Here is a 17,646-nt window from a genome sequence, read left to right on the forward strand (position 1 = left end):
CCTGTAATCCCAGCACTTTGGGAGGCCAAGGTGGGTGGATCATGAGGTCAGGAGATCGAGACCATCCTGGCTAACACAGTGAAACCCCGTCTCTACTAAAAATACAAAAAATTAGCTGGGCTCAGTGGCGGGCGCCTGTCATCCCAGCTACTCAGGAGGCTGAGGCAGGAGAATGGCGTGAACCCTGGAGGTGGAGCTTGCAGTGAGCCGAGATCGCACCACTGCACTCCAGCCTGGGCGAAAGAACGAGACTCCATCTCAAAAAAAAAAAAAGAAAAGAAAAGAAAGGTGACTATTCCCATTTCTCTCTATGGCACAATAACCAAAATTTTACATTATGCTGTCTAATCTCCGTGCTGCCTAACTGACCCCTTTTGAATGGTAAAATATAGCCAGAATAATCATCAAAAAAAAACTCAACAATTTTAGTGACATGCATAGAAGTAAGTTTAAAGTCTTATAGCACGTTGTTGTCTTCATTAAAGCGCTTTAAGATTTAGCTTCCCTTTCCTGAATCTGGGAGTCCCATTGACACATGAGCAAGCAAGAGAACTAGAGTTGCGCTAGTGTGGTTCTTTACCTAGCCACATCTGGCCGCTCAAACGGGCCGAACACATGCAGTGGGAGCCCCAGGCAGTGCCGTGGTGGGGAAGGGCTCCCGCTCTCGCTGGGGCCTTGAGTGCCCTCCACATTCCAGAGTGCTAATAGCTCTACGAGATCTGTGGAAGTTTAATTTGGCTTTGGAGATGTCGAATTAATATTTTTGTAAACTGAAAAAAATAATTAAAACTATTTTAGTAGCTATTTATCATTTTCTTTTATGTTGCATTAAAGTTTTGTTGTCCTTGGGAAGTCTCCAAAATTAAAACATTAGCATTTGACCGGATGGAAATTATTTCACTAAAGGGTAATCTGCTTGAAAATTTTTAAAAAAGAACAAGAAAGCAAACAAAAATCTACTATTTTTAAATTATATCTCATGATGGCCAGGCGCAGTTGCTCACGCCTGTGATCCCAGCACTTTGAGAGGCTGAGGCTGGCAGATCACTTGAGGACAGGAGTTCAAGACCAGCCTGGCGAACATGACGAACCCCCATCTCTACACAAAAATTAGCTAGGTGTGGTGGTGCACACCTGTAATCCCAGCTACTCAGGGGGCTGAGGCACAAGAATCACTTGAACCCGGGAGGCAGAGGTTGCGGTGAGCCAAGATCATGCCACTATGCTCCAGCCTGGGTGACAGAGCGAGACATTGTCTCAAAACGAAAGAAAAATGATTATATCCCATGAAGTACTGGATTTTCATGTGGGTCAAAGCAGTGAGTTGAAAATATGCTTTACTAAGTAAGCCCTTTTGTGACTCAAGACTGAAGAGAGGGAGGTGCAAGCTGCCAGGTCTGTTGTGCCATGCTAGCGTATCCCTACAAATGAAAAAAATCACCATCTGCCTGAAGGGTTTACAGCCCAGTTATCCACATCATAAAGTCAGTTAAGTTGGTACCATCTGCTGTCTTGCTAGCACACACAATAACAAATCTGGCTATCTGGTTATTTGCTACGTAATAAATCTAGTAGTGTTTACCTGGTTATGTGCTAGATTCCCACATTATTTTGTTGCAGCATAGCCATTTTGTCATATCGTTAGCCATCAGAAGGCATACCCTACTCATACTCATCACTGATGAATAAAAATAATAGCAAAACTTCTGAAATACATTAAAAGCTGAGAAATGCCATCATTCGGATGTATTCAGGCAACACTACTTACTTAGTGCACAGTTTTAATGGCCTAACCCTCAAAAAGGCAGTTTATTGTTCCCACCTAACACTACTCTTTTTCTGAGGGTGGAGCAAAACATAGTAGGTATCAGGCACGCTGATTTAATTCTGTCATCTCTGAAAGTAGTTCCTGTTGAAAGAGAAAACTGTGATCGTTAATTTTTTAAATGAGTATTTTAGGCATCTTAGAGCAAATGATATAATCTTTCTGAGTAAACTCACCCCCCGTCCTCTTATACTAATAAGCTTCTCATGTTAAAAATTCAAATGCAGGATTTTTCCCAAAGCATTTTTAAGCGAATGTAACCTTCCTTAAGTTAGCTTGAACAGAGATGGTTTTGCATTGATTTTTAGTAAGAAGCAGTAGTTCTTCAGACTACTTTTTTAAGTAAAATGCTAATGTTTGACAAGTTTGCAACCTAGATTGATTTTTGTTGTTCTCTGACTGAAAGACAGAACTGATTGTTAAAACTCCATAAACTGACTGCATTCATAGTCATGTGCTTTCTCACTGGCATGTTGGATTCCTGAGTGCCTGTGAGCGATGCTGTTGTGTGTGTGTGGGAGTGAATTATAATGTGTTTGTGCTGAGAACATTCAGTTTCAGTGTCACTGCACCACAATGGCCCCTTGCAGCCTGGCAGGGTCCGAATGCACAAGACTGTTCTGTCTTTCTCTGAGATCCACCAATCAAGTGCGGGGCCGGATGGGGAGCGGATGGGTGTGAGGCTCTTATTCAATGAGATCAGTTACATCAACATCTTCCGCAGCTGCTTGTAGGGAAACCATTAACACAAGACAGCCAACATAAATATTTATTATGAAATCTTTTACATTTCTCTAGTCTTTCCAGTGCTGACTATACATTTAGCATTTGTTGAAAGTAACAACAAATCTAGAGAACTGTGGGGCAGCCTGGAGAGACTGCCTTTTGGATATAAATGCTCCAGTAGTTTCGTGTTCCAGTTCCACTCGTACCATTAGGATTTGTAAAGGTGTGCTGATGTAACTGATCACTAAATAATGCTTGTCAGTAAAAATTACTAACCATCTTCTTTTGGCTATTCTGGGTACCACAAATGAGTTTTAAAAACAGGGCCAGGCTAGGCATGGTGGCTCATGCCTGTAATCCCAGCACTTTGGGAGGCCGAAGTGGGCAGATCACTTGAGCCCAGGAGTTCAAGACCAGCCTGGGCAACATGGTGAAACCCCATCTCTGCAAAAAATACAAAAAAATTAGCTGGGCATGGTGGCATGCACCTGTAGTCCCAGCTACTTGGGAGGCTGAGGTGGGAGGATCAGTTGAGCCCAGGAAGTCAAGGCTGCAGTGACCCATGATCGCATCACTGCCCTCCAGCCTGGGTGACAGAATGAGACCCTGTTGTGGAAAAAAAAAAAAAAAAAGGACCACTGTAGATTTGCTTTTTATCTATTGGTATATAATGTACAATACAACACTAAGTAATGTCTTTTTCATAAGTGTAGAAGAAAACTGACACAAAATTGGTTTAGAATAAAATTTTTTTCAAGATTTCAAGCCCTGCTTGAAATATTTCAATATAGCCCTGCTTAACGGAATAGAGTTACTTGAGTCAAAATACCTGAGCAAACGTGAGGAACTTTCATTTATTGGAAATTTCAGTAGATCACTTGGTCCCCAGATGTTTTCTGCCATCTTTAGTCTTAGTGTAGTTAGAAATGACGTGGTCCCCAGAGGGAGCCAGCTCTGTCCCAGTGGTCATTGGGAAACCTGTTTTCTTCTCTGAAGCTACTAATCAGGTATCTGATCTGACGGGAAATTTTGCACTTCCAGAACAGGGGGTAGGAATCTCTTATTCACGTGACATTTTGAATTTCAGGAGGAATTCTGCTACCCAGTGGAATGCCTCGCTCTTACTGTGGAAGAAGTAATGCATATTCGCCAGGTCCTGGTGAAGGCAGAGCTGGAAAAATACCAACAGTATAAAGACATCTACACCGCCTTGAAAAAAGGAAAGGTAGTGCTGTTTAAAGTTGATTGATCAGAAGAGTAGAAGGATGGCCAGTCCCATGCATAGTCTCCTGGGAGAGTTATCTGCTAGCCAGGTGGCACAGACTTTGAGGGGATTTGGGATGTGTGATGTTCATATCCTAGTAGACAGTACATGTGCTGTCTCGTTCACAAGAGGGGACATTTTTGTTTCTGCCTTAGAAATCAAAACTGGAAGGTTTTGAAGCAACCATAACAAATATCGATATGTCTTCCTAAAACCATGCATGTGGCCAGGCATGGTGGTTCATGCTTGTAATCCCAGCACTTCGGGAAGCTGAGGCAGGCAGATCACGAGGTCGGGATATCAAGACCATCCTGGCCAACATGGTGAAACCCTGTCTCTACTAAAAATGCAAAAATTAGCTGGGCATGGTGGTGCGTGCCTGTAATCCCAGCTACTCGGGAGGCTGAGGTGGGAGAATCGCTTGAACCCAGGAGGTGGATGTTGCAGTGAGCTGAGATTGCGCCACTGCACTCCAGCCTGGTGACATAGTGAGACTCCGTCTCAAAAAAATAAAAAAGCCATGTGTGCATTTAGTCATTACACTTTTAAAGGATCTGTAAAGAAAATGTATCTGAGAAGGCCGGGTGCAGTGGCTCACGCCTGTAATCCCAGCACTTTGGGTGGCCTAGGCAGGCGGATCACAAGGTCAGGAGATCGAGACCATCCTGGCTAACACAGTGAAACCCCATCTCTACTAAAGATACCAAAAAATTAGCCAGGCCTGGTAGCAGGTGTCTGTAGTCCCAGCTACTCAGGAGGCTGAGGCAGGAGAATGGCGTGAACCCAGGAGGCGGAGCTTGCAGTGAGCCAAGATCATGCCATTGCACTCCAGCCTAGGTGAAACAGTGAGACGCCATCTCATAAAAAAAAAAAAAAAAATGTATCTGAGAAACAGAGGAGGGTTTTTCAGAACCTTCTGCAGATTCCTTCCATGATGAAGAGACACTTAAGAGCTGTGGCCTTTTATTATCTTTTGAAATAGAATTATAATTAAATACAGAGCTACATTATCAGCATCACAGAGCCAGCTGTTATAAACAGGATTTCTGAATTGTCTTCCTCCTCTTGTCTGTTCAGCTTCCCCCATATATAGATGTAAAGCATATTCAAACATGGATATTAGGAAATTTGCTGTTGGCAATGTTTTTTTTTCCTCTTAAATTTGTATTTTTTAGCTCTGCTTTTGTTGCCGAACCAGGAGGTTTTCCTTCTTCACTTGGTCTTATACCTGTCAGTTCTGTAAGAGGTAAGGTATTTTGTAATCGATGAAAAGATAAATTTAACAGTCGTAAGAGAAATACTAATTACCTTCCTTATTTCACCATCTTTCTAAACAGGAATAAAATTAGAAATGACTCACTCTGTTACGTTACCTTGTGCTATCCTTGTAGGTTAGGAATACTGATTTCTTAAGAGAGTGAGCCAAATATTTATTTGATATTGAACCTAGAAAATGTTTCTCTATGTTACTTCTTTTACATAACTAAGATCATTCTAATAATATGTCATGTTTGAACAGAAAAAAAATAAGATGTGATTATCATGTGATCCCTGGATAGACAAATAAGAAAATTCCAAACACATGTAAGTTGATCCTTTTATAGGAGACAGTGTAAGAGTTAAGTTCTGTAGATTATCTTTTTGGCAATTCACAGTGTGTCAATTTGTTACATTCTAATAGAAGAAGGGAGAGTTTTGCAGTTTATTGTGGAAACTTACAACTGTACTGCCATAGGCTTCTCTAACTCCCAGTTGCATCCCCTGGTATCATGCCAAATAACATTTATGATTTTGTTTACAGGCCGGTGTGCTCACAGTGTTGCAAAAAGGTAAGCTAAGCTTGGTTCATTTATACTTGTGTTCCTTTTAGTGACTGCCTCTTTAACGGTACTGCTCATTGTCAGTTTTATTTGGGATAATAGATGCGGCTGCCCTCCAAACCATACTCCACTCTTCCTATCTTTTCATTGGGACCTTCTGCTCTGCAAAGAGGGGAAAGTAGTATGAGGTCAGAAAAACCCTCCACTGCCCATCATCGGCCACTTCGGAGCATTGCCAGGTGAGCAAGGGGCCTGGGTTGTCAAACCATCCTTTGCAGAAGAAGAGTTCTACTCTTGAGGACTGTGGTAGAGTGTTAGGGTTTTGGCTCGAGGGGTTTTCATTGGTTTGTTGGTTGGTTTTAATACAGTTTTACACGCAAATCTCCAAAACTTCCCCAAAGGTAACTTTTCAAGGAATAATGGCTAGCTACTTGAAAGATACTTTCATCACAGAGTTTATATTTTTTTCTACTTTAGAAATAACTATTTTACTGTGTCCTGTAAGAGTCATCTTTAAAACTGACCTTGTTTTCAATGGAGTTGAAAATTGGAATGTAACAGTCTCATCTTTTCCTCCTTGTCTAGTTTTGAAAGGAATCTGTTTAATCCTGTTTACAATGTTCTGCCATAGCTTTGACTGACTTTACTATTATTGTAAAGGCAGAAATAAAGCTTTATGCCAAGAGCTAATAATTTAAAAGAAAAAACATCACCTGAGTATCAGTCCCTTTGCATTTAGTGCAGGGTAAGTTTAGTGTTGGGCCTTAAGAAAGATGGAAGGAGGTAGGCCAGCTCAAGCCTCAAGCTGGCAGGGCCGAGAGGCTGGGCTTTGATCTACCAACCACATGTCCTGGCTCCGTGGACAGCGAGGCGAAGAAGCTGTGAGCCCAGCATGAACCTTGTGCCTGAAACGTCTGCCTCTGTGCTTGGGCTGCCTCCTCTGAGACCTCTGGGTGTGAATTTTCAGTGAGCTCAAGGCAGTGCACATAACAGCTGCTACAGTTTTCCATACTTAACTCTGAACGTACTATAGACTACCCATTTATATCCTGTTTGGTTTAGTTAAAATAGTAAATAAGTAGATGATTCCTGGTTATCTCAGACATTCCTGGAAATATTTATTATGATGTTGGTCTGGTTAACTCCAGCTCCTTGGAATCCCAATAAATAATCGCACAAATACAGGGAATTGTTGGGGAGGGAGAGGCTTGTTTGATAAATACATAAATGATGAGAAAACTAGTCAAAATTTAGTTTTTAGGATATGTCATGGGATTAAGATAAATTTACTTGAATTTCCTGTAGTCTGACCTGCCATCTACAGTTAGCTAATGTTCATTGGGAATCAGATGAATACCCTATTTTCCAAGAATTCTAGAAGGGTGGTTAAGAGTTTTTAGTATTATTTCTTTTTTTTTTTTCAGATGAACAGTCTCTTATTCATCCTCCTCCTCCTCCTCCTCCTCCCCTCCTTCTTCCTTTTCATCTTGTTCATCTTCATCTTCCTCTTCCACCTTTTTCTGGGCAACTTTAGCAGCACCCTTTTCTCCATCAAACTTTCCTTTCAACTTATAGTCAGAAACATCCTTCTCATACTTTTCCTTCAGCTTTGCCGCCTTAGTGGTGTAAGGCTGCTTTTCACTGTCATTTAAGTTATTCCACATCTCACCCAACTTTTTTGCCACGTCTCCAGTAGAGATGCCAGGGTTTATGAATTTGATCTTGGGGTGGAATTCTGAACAGAGCAGGAAGAATCCAGACGGTGGCTTTTTCGGGGCATTAGGATCCTTCTTCTTGCCTCCCTTAGCTGGTCCATAATCCTTCATTTCCCAGTGGTAGTATACTTTATCCACCTTTGCCATTTCATCAAATTTAGACTTCTCTTTCCCAGACATTGTCTTCCACCTCTCAGAGCACTTCTTGGAAAATTCTGCAAAATTGACAGAGACCGCTGGGCTCTTCTTCTTATGTTCTTCTCTGCACGTCTGCACAAAAAGGCATAAGCCGACATCTTGCCCTTTGGTTTCTTGGGGTCACCTTTAGCCATCCTGACTGTATTGTTCGATAGTCTGGGCAGTGCCTGTCTTAATAAGACATGTTTCCTGCTTTCTTTCCTTTTCTTTTTTTGTTTTTTGAGACAGAGTTTCGCTTTTGTCACCCTGGCTGGAGTGCAGTGGTGCCATCTCGGCTCACCGCAACCTTCACCTCCCGGGTTCAAGCGATTCTCCCGCCTCAGCCTCCAGAGAAGTGGGGATTACAGGGGCCCACCACCACGCCCAGCTATTTTTTTTTTTTTTTTTAGTAGAGACTGGGTTTCGCCATGTTAGCCAGGCTGGCCTCCAACTCCTGACCTCAGGTGATCTGCCCGCCTCAGCCTCCCAAAGTGCTGGGATTACAGGCGTGAGCCACCGCACTGGGCCTCCTACTTTCTTTTCTAAGTAATATTTTTTAGCCTTGTCACCAGTAAGAAATTTTTTTAGGACATATGATTAAATCACTCATCCATTCCATGATGTTTTGACAACAAATTTACTTTTTTTTACACATATTTTCTTAATATTGCAGCAGACCTATAAGTAACAATGCTGGGCTTCTGTTTTGTTTTCACCCCAGGTTCTCCTCAAAATCTAAGTCTATGGACAAATCAGATGAAGAACTCCAGTTTCCCAAAGAGTTGATGGAGGACTGGAGCACCATGGAGGTGTGTGTGGACTGCAAGAAGTTCATTTCGGAAATCATCAGTTCAAGCCGGCGCAGTCTGGTGTTGGCCAACAAAAGGGCCCGATTGAAAAGGAAAACGCAGTCTTTCTACATGTCCTCGCCAGGCCCCTCGGAGTACTGCCCTTCAGAGAGGACGATCAGTGAGATCTGAGCCTCGTGCCTTTCAGCTGCTTTTGTGCTTGGAGTCAGCGTGCGTGCGCGAGAACACTGAGCCAGGCTGGCTCTCCTTTCTGTGGTTTTATTTAGTGGGCTTGAATTTGCATTAGATCAGATTTTTGCCGCATCACATTGTTCCACAGACTGAATGCTGTGTTCGTATCGATTGATGAAACGTGACAGGTCCGCCAATTGCTCGTTTGCACTGAGAGAGGACAACAGTTTGAAACTTACTTTTGTGTGTGTGTGGCTTTGGAAGCCAGTAGCTACTTCCTTAGTTCAGTTCTTTACTGTTCCTCGAATAATCTCCTGACTAAGGCAAAAAAAAAAAAAGCTTCTCCTATGAGAATCAGTCTAACAGAGATGCCGATGTCAGCACAGCCCTAAGCAGTAAGTCATATTGGCATTTCCACTTGACTGTGTTTCTATTCCGTGTACAGAGAGATCCAGAGCCCTACACTCCACGACCTGGGGGCTCACAGCACAGAACCTAGAAGCACCTGCTGACACTCTTCAACTGATTTTTAAATGTTGTTGCTTGGAGATAAAAATTACATAAGGGACTTTATGCCTGAATTCTAGTGCAAAACATCTGAAGAGCCGTACACCCACAAGGGTGACTATTTCCCCTGAATGGCCGTGTTGTCCCAGTGCCCTGGTTCAGTGTCTCCTGAGTGGATGACAGGTCTTCATTCTCTATCTTGAATGTATTATGGTTACTAATAGTTTTATAATGGAGGTCTAAGAATTAAAGTTGTGTGGGAGTTTCAGGACAAAGGAAGGCTAAAAGTTTGTCAAGACGTTGAGTGTATTTTGGTTACCTATGAGAAGGGTTGTGACAGCGTACAGTGGCAGCTGTTGGCCACGCCGCAGAAATGAGCTGGAGCTCATGCGTTTTCAACTACATTTTTCATAACTTTATAGTACATCCATCTTGAGTAAATTAAGCCACAATTTGGTACCTAGGGTCTCAAACTGAAATTTATTTTTATAAATGAATTTTAAAAGAAAAAATATCTACTTCTTTTAAAGTTAGAAGAAAATTAACCTGCTGACAGGCAACATTTTTGGGGTGCTTTCTGCACTAGTTTTCCTTGTAAATGATTTGAGTGAGTAGGTTTGGTTTCTGACGAAAGTAGACTGGAGGGTAGCATTGTATGCCTCAAATGTCTCAGTGTGTTTGGCTCATACATGGGCTATACTTTATTATTTTGGTATGCTTACAAATGACTAACCAATCAAATTGTCATTAATGTTTGGAAAATCTGTTAATGCACATGCACAATAATTTCCTGAAAGCCATAGGACATGTCTGTAGTCAGCACCACGATAGCACCGTTTCATGAAAGGCATGGCGGCTGCATTTCATACCACATCAAAATACAGTAACATTTCTATACTAAATTAACAGTAATACCTCAAAACTGCTCCGGTAGTAGTTTTTAATGGATTGAAATTTACAGTTTAGTAAAAGGCTTAAAATTACTTACACTTATGAAATAAACTTTACCAGTTGACTAAAATAATGCATGTTAACAGTTGGTCTGTATTTGCATGTAAAAGTGGGCCACCAGAGAACCCTTATTGATTACTTAAGTGTTTACATTATTTTAAAGACTCCTGTTTAAGAGCTTTCAGAATTGTACTGGGTGAATCTCATTTATAAAACTTCCTAAGAGACTATCTGAACTCTATACTCCAGACAGTTAGGTGGGAGTATAAATCTACCCCTTTTGATGACCCCAGGCTTGAGTTTTTAAAATGACTACCCAGAAGGGCACAAGGGGGAAGGAAATGGTATTTGTATATGTATATAAATATGCACCTAGGAGAATGTGCTTTTTAAAATAATGACTACTGTTTTTATTAAAACATAAGAAACTACACCCCCAAAATAAGACTTTCATTCACATTCACAAAGCAAACATCTAGTACATGTCTTTCACTTCACTTTATGATAATGTATTGGATGATTTGGGCATTACGATCACCTCTTACCACAGCACGGAACATACATTCTTCAGCAGCATTAACGGAGTTTGCCAGGTGCATTAAAGAGGTCACATGGAGGGTACGTTCATATGAAACAATCTGCAGAAAGTGGGGTAAGAAAGGGCACATGGCACAGTTAAAGTTCTAGAAATCAAATTACTATCATTTTTTGTTGCCGAAACAAAGTCTTACATTTAACCCCCCTTTGTACCGCCCCGTTCCACACTTCACGTCAGCTACATAGTTTCCACAGGGTAATTCACTAAGAGCTTGTGGAGCTTGGTTTTAAAATCCTTAGCCTGGTCTGACTTTAGGCATAGCTTCCAGTTCTTCCTTCCTTGTCCTGGTTTCTTGTTCAGCTTTTACTTCTAATCCAACAACAAAAGAAATGTCTGGCTGGTCTCAGCTAGAGTCTGATGTGTCTTAGAGCATGTGTGCGTATCTGAACCATCATCCCTGCTCTCATCTCAGCTCCCTCCAGGCCTGAGCACCGGTTCCTTTTGTCCCATACGTCATGAAGTCACACTATTGGGAAACCTGTGCTTCCCTCTCCATGGCTTAACTCCCTGTCAGTGTTGGAGTGTATAAGAATGCTTGTAAATACTGTAATATATTTATTAATATTTGAAAGGCATTCATTCAGTGGACAGTGGGAATTAACTCTCCCAAGGCAAGTGAAAATGAATGATTGACGTACATTGATTTAACAATCTTACTAGATTTTAATTCTTAAGGATTTCAAATGAAACCAGAAGGTGGTTATGTAAGAGGCTTAAAATGATCTTATGTTTAAAGAGATTCTGTTATTAGCACCATGAACTCGTACTATGAAATTTTTAAGCCTTTTATTTTTCTAACTATATTACTGTAGGACTGGATATTAGGTGTCATATAGGAAACACAAAAGTTATTGCTGTTTGCTAAAGCAAAATAGCAGAAAATTTTGTATATGCAAAACTGTTGAAGGACCATAGAGAAATGTGTACTACTGACGGGGCTGTTACTAGGCTTCCTGCGTGTGTAAAAGTCGAGGTATTGCTGGCATTCAGGGTGACATGATGGTACTAAATGTTTTCCATTAAAGTCTTCTATTTTAAAATTTAGAAATAAAATGGCTTTCCATCAGACTTTCTGTGTTGAGTTGCTGTCGTAAGACGGTTATGTCTTTTGGTAACTAGCTGTCAGAAATCACCTGGATTGGGAAGGCAGGGTACTTTTATCAGCAGCCTGTGATCTTTGAAGAAATACAGTCTAGGCCGGGCATGGTGGTTCACGCCTGTAATCCCAGCACTTTGGGAGGCCGAGGCAGACGGATCACCTGAGGTCAGGAGTTCAAGCGATTCTCGTGCCTCAGCCTCCCGAGTAGCTGGGATTACAAGTGCCCGCCACCATGCCCAGCTAATTTTTGTATTTTTGTACATGGTGGCCAACATAGTGAAACCCCATCTCTACTAAAAATACAGAAATTAGCCAGGCGTGGTGGTGTGCTCCTGTAATCCCAGCTACTGGGGAGGCTAAGGCACAAGAATCGCTTGAACCCGGCAGGTGGAGATTGCAGTGAGCTGAGATTGTGCCACTGTACTCCAGCCTGGGTGACAGAGCAAGACTCTGCCTCAAAAAAAAAAAAAAAAGAAAAGCAGTCTACAAGGACCGCACTGGAAAAATTAACATGTTGTCACCACAAGTGATAAGCAGCCATGAGTAGGAGAGTAAAATTATGTAAAGAGTACATAACATTTTATTATGTGTCACAAATATGGAGACAAATCCTGTGGGAGATGGATGAAGCTTTCTTTCACAGCTTCCTGGAGGCGTAATTGATAAAGCAGAAAAGCCTGCACAGCTCAATAAGCAATAAGTCATATTGGCATTCCCATGTGACCGTGTTTCTATCCTGTGTACAGAGACATCCAGAGCCCTACACGCCAGGACCTGGGGGCTCACCACACAGAACCTAGAAGCACCTGCTGACACTCTCCAACTGATTTTTAAATTATTGTTGCTTGGAAATTAAAAATACATAAGGGACTTTATGCCTGCATTCTAATGCAAAAGATCTGAAGAGCTATACACCCACAAGGGTGACTGTTTCCCCAGCCATGCACAGACGTGTCCCACCCCATCATGTGTGGCTTCGTGGCGCTTCACAGGTGCTGCATTTTTACAGTTTGTGGCAGCCCTGCAGCAGGCAAGTCAGTCGGCAGCATTTTTCAAACAGCTTGTGCGCACTTTGTGTCTCTGCATCACATTTTGGTAGCTCTCCCAACGTTTCAAGCTTTTTCATTATTACTGTATCTTTTATGGTGATCTGTGATCTTCGATGTTACTGTTGTAATTGTTTTGGGGAGCCATGACCTGTGCCCATATACAATGGCAAACTTAATCGATAAATGTTGTGTGTGTTCTGACTGTTCCCCCGTCTCTCTTACCCTCTCCTCAGGCTCCCCGTTCCCTGAGATACAATATTGAAATGAGGCCAAAAGCCCTACAGTACAGTGGCTTCTAAATGTTAAGTGAAAGAAAAAGTCGAAAGTCTCTCGCTTTAAATCAAAAGCTAGAAATGATTATGCTTAGTGAAGCAGGCATTCAAAAGCTGAGATAGGCCCAAAGCTAGGCCTCTTGCACCAAACAGCCAAGCTGTGAATGCAAAGAAAAAGTTATTGAAGGAAATTACAAGTGTTACTCCATCGAACACTAATGATAAGAAAGCAAGCTGTGTGTGGTGCATGCCTGTAGTCCTAGCTCCTCAGGAGGCTGATGCAGGAGGATCGCTAGAGCCCAGGAGTTTGAGGCTGCAGTGAGCTATGATCACACCACTGGATTCTGTTCTGGGTGACAGAGAGAGACTCCATTTCTTTAAAAAAAAAAAAAGAAAAGCAAAACAGCCTTATTTCCTGATATGGAGAATGTTTGAGTGGTCTGGATAAAGATCAAACCAGCCACATTTCCTTAAGCCAAACCTAATCCATAGCAAGGCCTTAACTCACTTCAATTCTTTGAAGGCTGAGAGAGGTAAGGAGGCTGCAGAAGAAAATTTGAAAGCTTGCAGAGGTTGGTTCATGAAGTTTAAGGAAAGAAGCCATCTCCATAACATAAAGTGCAAGGAAAAGCAGCAAGTGCTGATGTAGAAGCTGCAGCAAGTTCTCCAGAAGATCTAGCTATGATCTTGAAAAAGGTGGCTACACTACACATTTGCAATGCAGATGAAACAGAAGATGCCATGTAGGACTTTCATAGCTAGAGAACAGTCAATGCCTGGCTTCCAGGCTTCAAAGGCTGACGCTCTTGTTAGGGACTAATGTAGCTGGTGACCTTACGTTGAAGCCAGTGCTCATTTACCATTCAGAAAATCCTAAGGCCCTTGAATCTGAAGCTAAATCTACCTATACCCTGCCAATGACTAACAAAGCCTCGACAGATGACAGCAGATTTGTTTACAGCAAGGTTTACTGAATGTTTTAAGCCTACTGTTGAGACCTACTGCTCAGAAAAAAAGATTTCTTTCAAAATATTACTGCTCATTGACAATGCACCTGGTCACCCAAGAGGTCTGATGGAGATGTACAAGGAGACTGTTGTTGTTTTCATGCCTGCTAACACAACATCCATTCTGTAGCCCATGGATCAAGGAGTAAGTTTTACTTTTACTTAAGAAATACACTTCATAAAGCTTTAGCTGTCACAGGCAGTGGTTCCTCTGATGGATCTGGGCAAAGCACATTGAAAACCCTCAGGAAAGGATTCACCATTCTAGATGCCATTAAAAACATTGGTGATTCATGGAAGGAGGTCAACATGCAACATGAACAGGAGTTTGGAAGAAGTTCATTCCAAGACTTCAGTAGAGGAAGTAACTGCAGATGGGGTGGAACTAGCAAGTGAACTAGAATTAGACATGGAGCCTGAGGATGTGACTGAATTACTGCAGTCTCATGAGAAAACGTAAATTGCTGAGGCATTGGTTCTTGTGAATGAGCAATGTGGTTTTTTAAGAGGAAATCTACCAGCGAAGATGCTGTGAACATTGTTGAAGTGATCAAAGATCTACAGTAGTGCATACTTAGTTGATAAAGCAGCGGCAGGGTTTGAGAAGATTGACTCAGATTTTGAAAGTAATTCTACTGTGGGTAACATGCTGTCAAACACCACTGCATGGTACAGAGAAATTTTTCTTGAAAGGAAAATGCAGTTGATGCAGCAAACTTCATTGTTTTGTAGAACGTGTCCCTCAACAGACATATTCCTCAAATATGAGCAGAGGAAAGTTCTTGTGTTTTTATCTTAACTAAGAATGCATGGTTTACCTTCTAAATATCTTACACATTACATAAAGTTGAGTTTTATATTAATCCATTTACATAAGCTGTTCCCTCAGTTGCCAGACATTTCTTAGGAGCCCCTTCCTCTGAAGTTCCTCTATGATATGTGTATGTCAAGATACTTGTGTGTATGTGTCCAACTCATAATCCACATGTCCAGTGACTAAGTCCAAGTCATAATCTTTGACTCGTGCTTCCTGTATTGCAGATATACAAAGAATTTGGATACCATAAGTAGGAAAAGCTTTGGGTAACACATATTTAACTTTTTTCTTACCAGCTCCAGTTGAGGAAAAGATGTACAGTTGTAAATCATAGTCTACAATTTCATAAAGAAAACTACCTTTAGGAAAGGGCTTGATTGCACACATGAGTTATTTAAAGACTCCTTGGCCAGGCATGGTGGCTCATGCTTGTAATCCCAACATTTTGGAGGCCAAGGCGAGTGGATCAGGAGTTCGAGACCAGCCTGCCCAACATGGTGAAACCCTGTCTCTACTAAAAATACAAAAAATTAGCCTGGCGTGGGGGTGGGTGCCTGTAATCCCAGTTACTCAGGAGACTGAGGCAGGAGAATCGCTTGAACCCGGGAAGTGGAAGTTGCAGTGAGCTGAGATTATGCCACTGCACTCCAGCCTGAGCAACAAGAGAGAAACCCAGTCTCAAATAAATAAAGACTCCTGATATCGCTGCAGAATGTGCATGTGCTCGCACCAGGCACCTGCACACACACGTTGATTATAATGCTAATAAAAGGCGTGGTGCTTCCCTCCTATTAGCCAAAGGCATGCGAAACCTCTCCCTTTGCCCACCCAAAAAAGTTTTAAGAGCTAAGACCTTAATATAAAGCTCTAGGCCGGGCACAGTGGCTCATGCCTGTAATCCCAGCACTTTGGGAGGCCGAGGTGAGAGGACTGCTTGAATCCAAGAGTTGAAGACCAGCCTGGGCAACATGGCGAGACCCCCATCTTGGGAAAAAAAAAAAAAAAGCCTCTGCCTACACGAATCAAATGTTCACATGCAGGCCGGGTGCAGTGCCTCACGCCTGTAATCCCAGCACTCTGGAAGACTGAGGCGGGTAGATCACTTGAGGTCAGGAGTTCAAGACCAATCTGGCCAACATGAGGAAACCCCGTCTCTACTAAAAATACAAAAATTAGCTGGGCATGGTGGCGCACACCTGTAGTCCCAGCTACTCAGAAAGCTAAGGCAGGAGAATCCCTTGAACCTGGGAGGCGGAGGTTGCTGTGAGCTGAGATTGCGCCGCTGTACTCCAGCCTGGGTGGAAAACAAAAAGTTCAGATGCAGTTACCTGGAAGACTGAATTTTCACCACTATTCCAGCTCATCTTGTTAACATACACATGGTGTCTAATATGTTAGCCATTGCCGTGCAGGGCACTGCAGCTGTGCTCCCGATACTGGTGGCTGCCTCGGAGCCCGTTTGATGGAAGCAGTGACAGCAAGCGCTCCAGAACTGACAGGACAGCGCTCCGGAAATGTGGGGCATCTGGAAGTTTATGTCCTCAGGGCTTGAGAGCTGAAGAAGCATCTGCATGTTTGACACAGCTTAGTATTCAGATTTCTTTTGGCACCAAGAGGGCCAAAATGCTGGGAATGCTCACAGCTGCTGCAATGAGGCAGGTTGTCTGTGAATCGAGGGCATGCGGCTCACTTGAAGCTTGCCCGTCTGGTATACATTCTTCTTTGCTTTGGGGCTGCCTTCTGACTGCAGCAATCATCTATCTGTTGTCCCTGATCTGCCTCCATCCCTAACCCCCTTCCCTAGGGTGACAGCAGAAAGCTTCACATCCCAATTCCTCCCAGCAGCAAGAGTTTTTAGGAGAGTAGAAAGCCAAAGATGAGGATTTCTGCAGCTCTAACCTGAACCTCAGGCTCGTGAGCAGACAGTGTGTGGAGCCTCTAGGGAATAGTGTGGCCGAGGAGGGAGCGAGCCCACGTCTGCACAGGAGAGCCTAACGAGCAATGCAGCTTCTACAGAAAAGTCATTCCTTTTTTTTTTTTTTTTTTTTTTTTTTTTGAGATGGAGTTTCGCTTTTGTTGCCCAGGCTGGAGTGCAATGGCGCGATCTCGGCTCACTGCAACTTCCGCCTCCCCATGCCCCCCCACCCGCAGCCCTCCGGTTCAAGTGATTCTCCTGCCTCAGCCTCCCGAGTAGTTGGGGACTACAGGCGCCTGCCACCACGCCTGGCTAATTTTGTATAAAGAGACGGGGTTTCTCCATGTTGGTCAGGCTGGTCTCAAACTCCCGACCTCAGGTGATCCGCCCGCCTCAGCCTCCCAAAGTGCTGGGATTACAGGCGTGAGCCACCATGCCCACCCAGTCACTTCTTTTTCTAAGAGAGAGGGTCTCACTCTCAGCCAGGCTGGAGTGCAGTGGTTCAGTGGTGCAAAGCTGCTCACTGAAGTCTTGAGCTCCTGGGCTCAAGCGATCCTCCCTCATCAGCCTCCTAAGTAGCTGGGACTACAGGTGCATGCCACCATGCCTGGCTAACTTTAAAAAAAAAAATGTAGCGACAGGGGTCTCCCTATGTTGCCCAGGCTGGTCTGGAACTCCTGAGCTCAAGCGATCCGCCCACTTCGGCCGCCCAAAGTGCTGGAATTACAGGTGTGAGCCACCATGCCTGGCCACTTTCTGTGTGTGCTTTTGTTTGTTTGTTTGTTTTTGTTTTTTGAGATGGAGTCTCGCTCTGTCACCCAGGCTGGAGTGCAGTGGCATGATCTGGGTTCACTGCACCTTCTGCCTCCCGGGTTCAAGCAATTCTCCCGCTTCAGCCTTCTCAGTGACTGGGACTACAGGCAC

The 17,646-nt window shown here is 43.0% G+C and overlaps 1 protein-coding gene and 1 pseudogene across 4 annotated transcripts in view; one reads left to right on the top strand and one right to left on the bottom strand.

The window, feature by feature from the left end:
* Window positions 1–11,631, top strand: part of SPIRE1 (spire type actin nucleation factor 1) — a 213,354-nt gene extending 201,723 nt beyond the window's left edge. For all 4 annotated transcript variants that reach the window (XM_031003592.3, XM_031003593.3, XM_063699375.1 and 1 more), the window contains 5 exons: window positions 3,639–3,776; window positions 4,991–5,061; window positions 5,617–5,644; window positions 5,738–5,874; window positions 8,249–11,631. In XM_031003592.3, coding sequence (XP_030859452.1) covers window positions 3,639–3,776; window positions 4,991–5,061; window positions 5,617–5,644; window positions 5,738–5,874; window positions 8,249–8,507 — 633 coding nt within the window. In that variant the 3' untranslated portion in view covers window positions 8,508–11,631. The remainder of the gene's footprint in view (window positions 1–3,638; window positions 3,777–4,990; window positions 5,062–5,616; window positions 5,645–5,737; window positions 5,875–8,248) is intronic.
* On the bottom strand, window positions 7,072–7,889 carry LOC109023998 (high mobility group protein B3-like; annotated as a pseudogene).
* Window positions 11,632–17,646: the final 6,015 nt, after the last annotated feature.

The sequence above is a fragment of the Gorilla gorilla genome, chromosome 17 (genome assembly GCF_029281585.2).
Source record: "Gorilla gorilla gorilla isolate KB3781 chromosome 17, NHGRI_mGorGor1-v2.1_pri, whole genome shotgun sequence".
NCBI classification, from domain to species: Eukaryota; Metazoa; Chordata; class Mammalia; order Primates; family Hominidae; genus Gorilla; species Gorilla gorilla.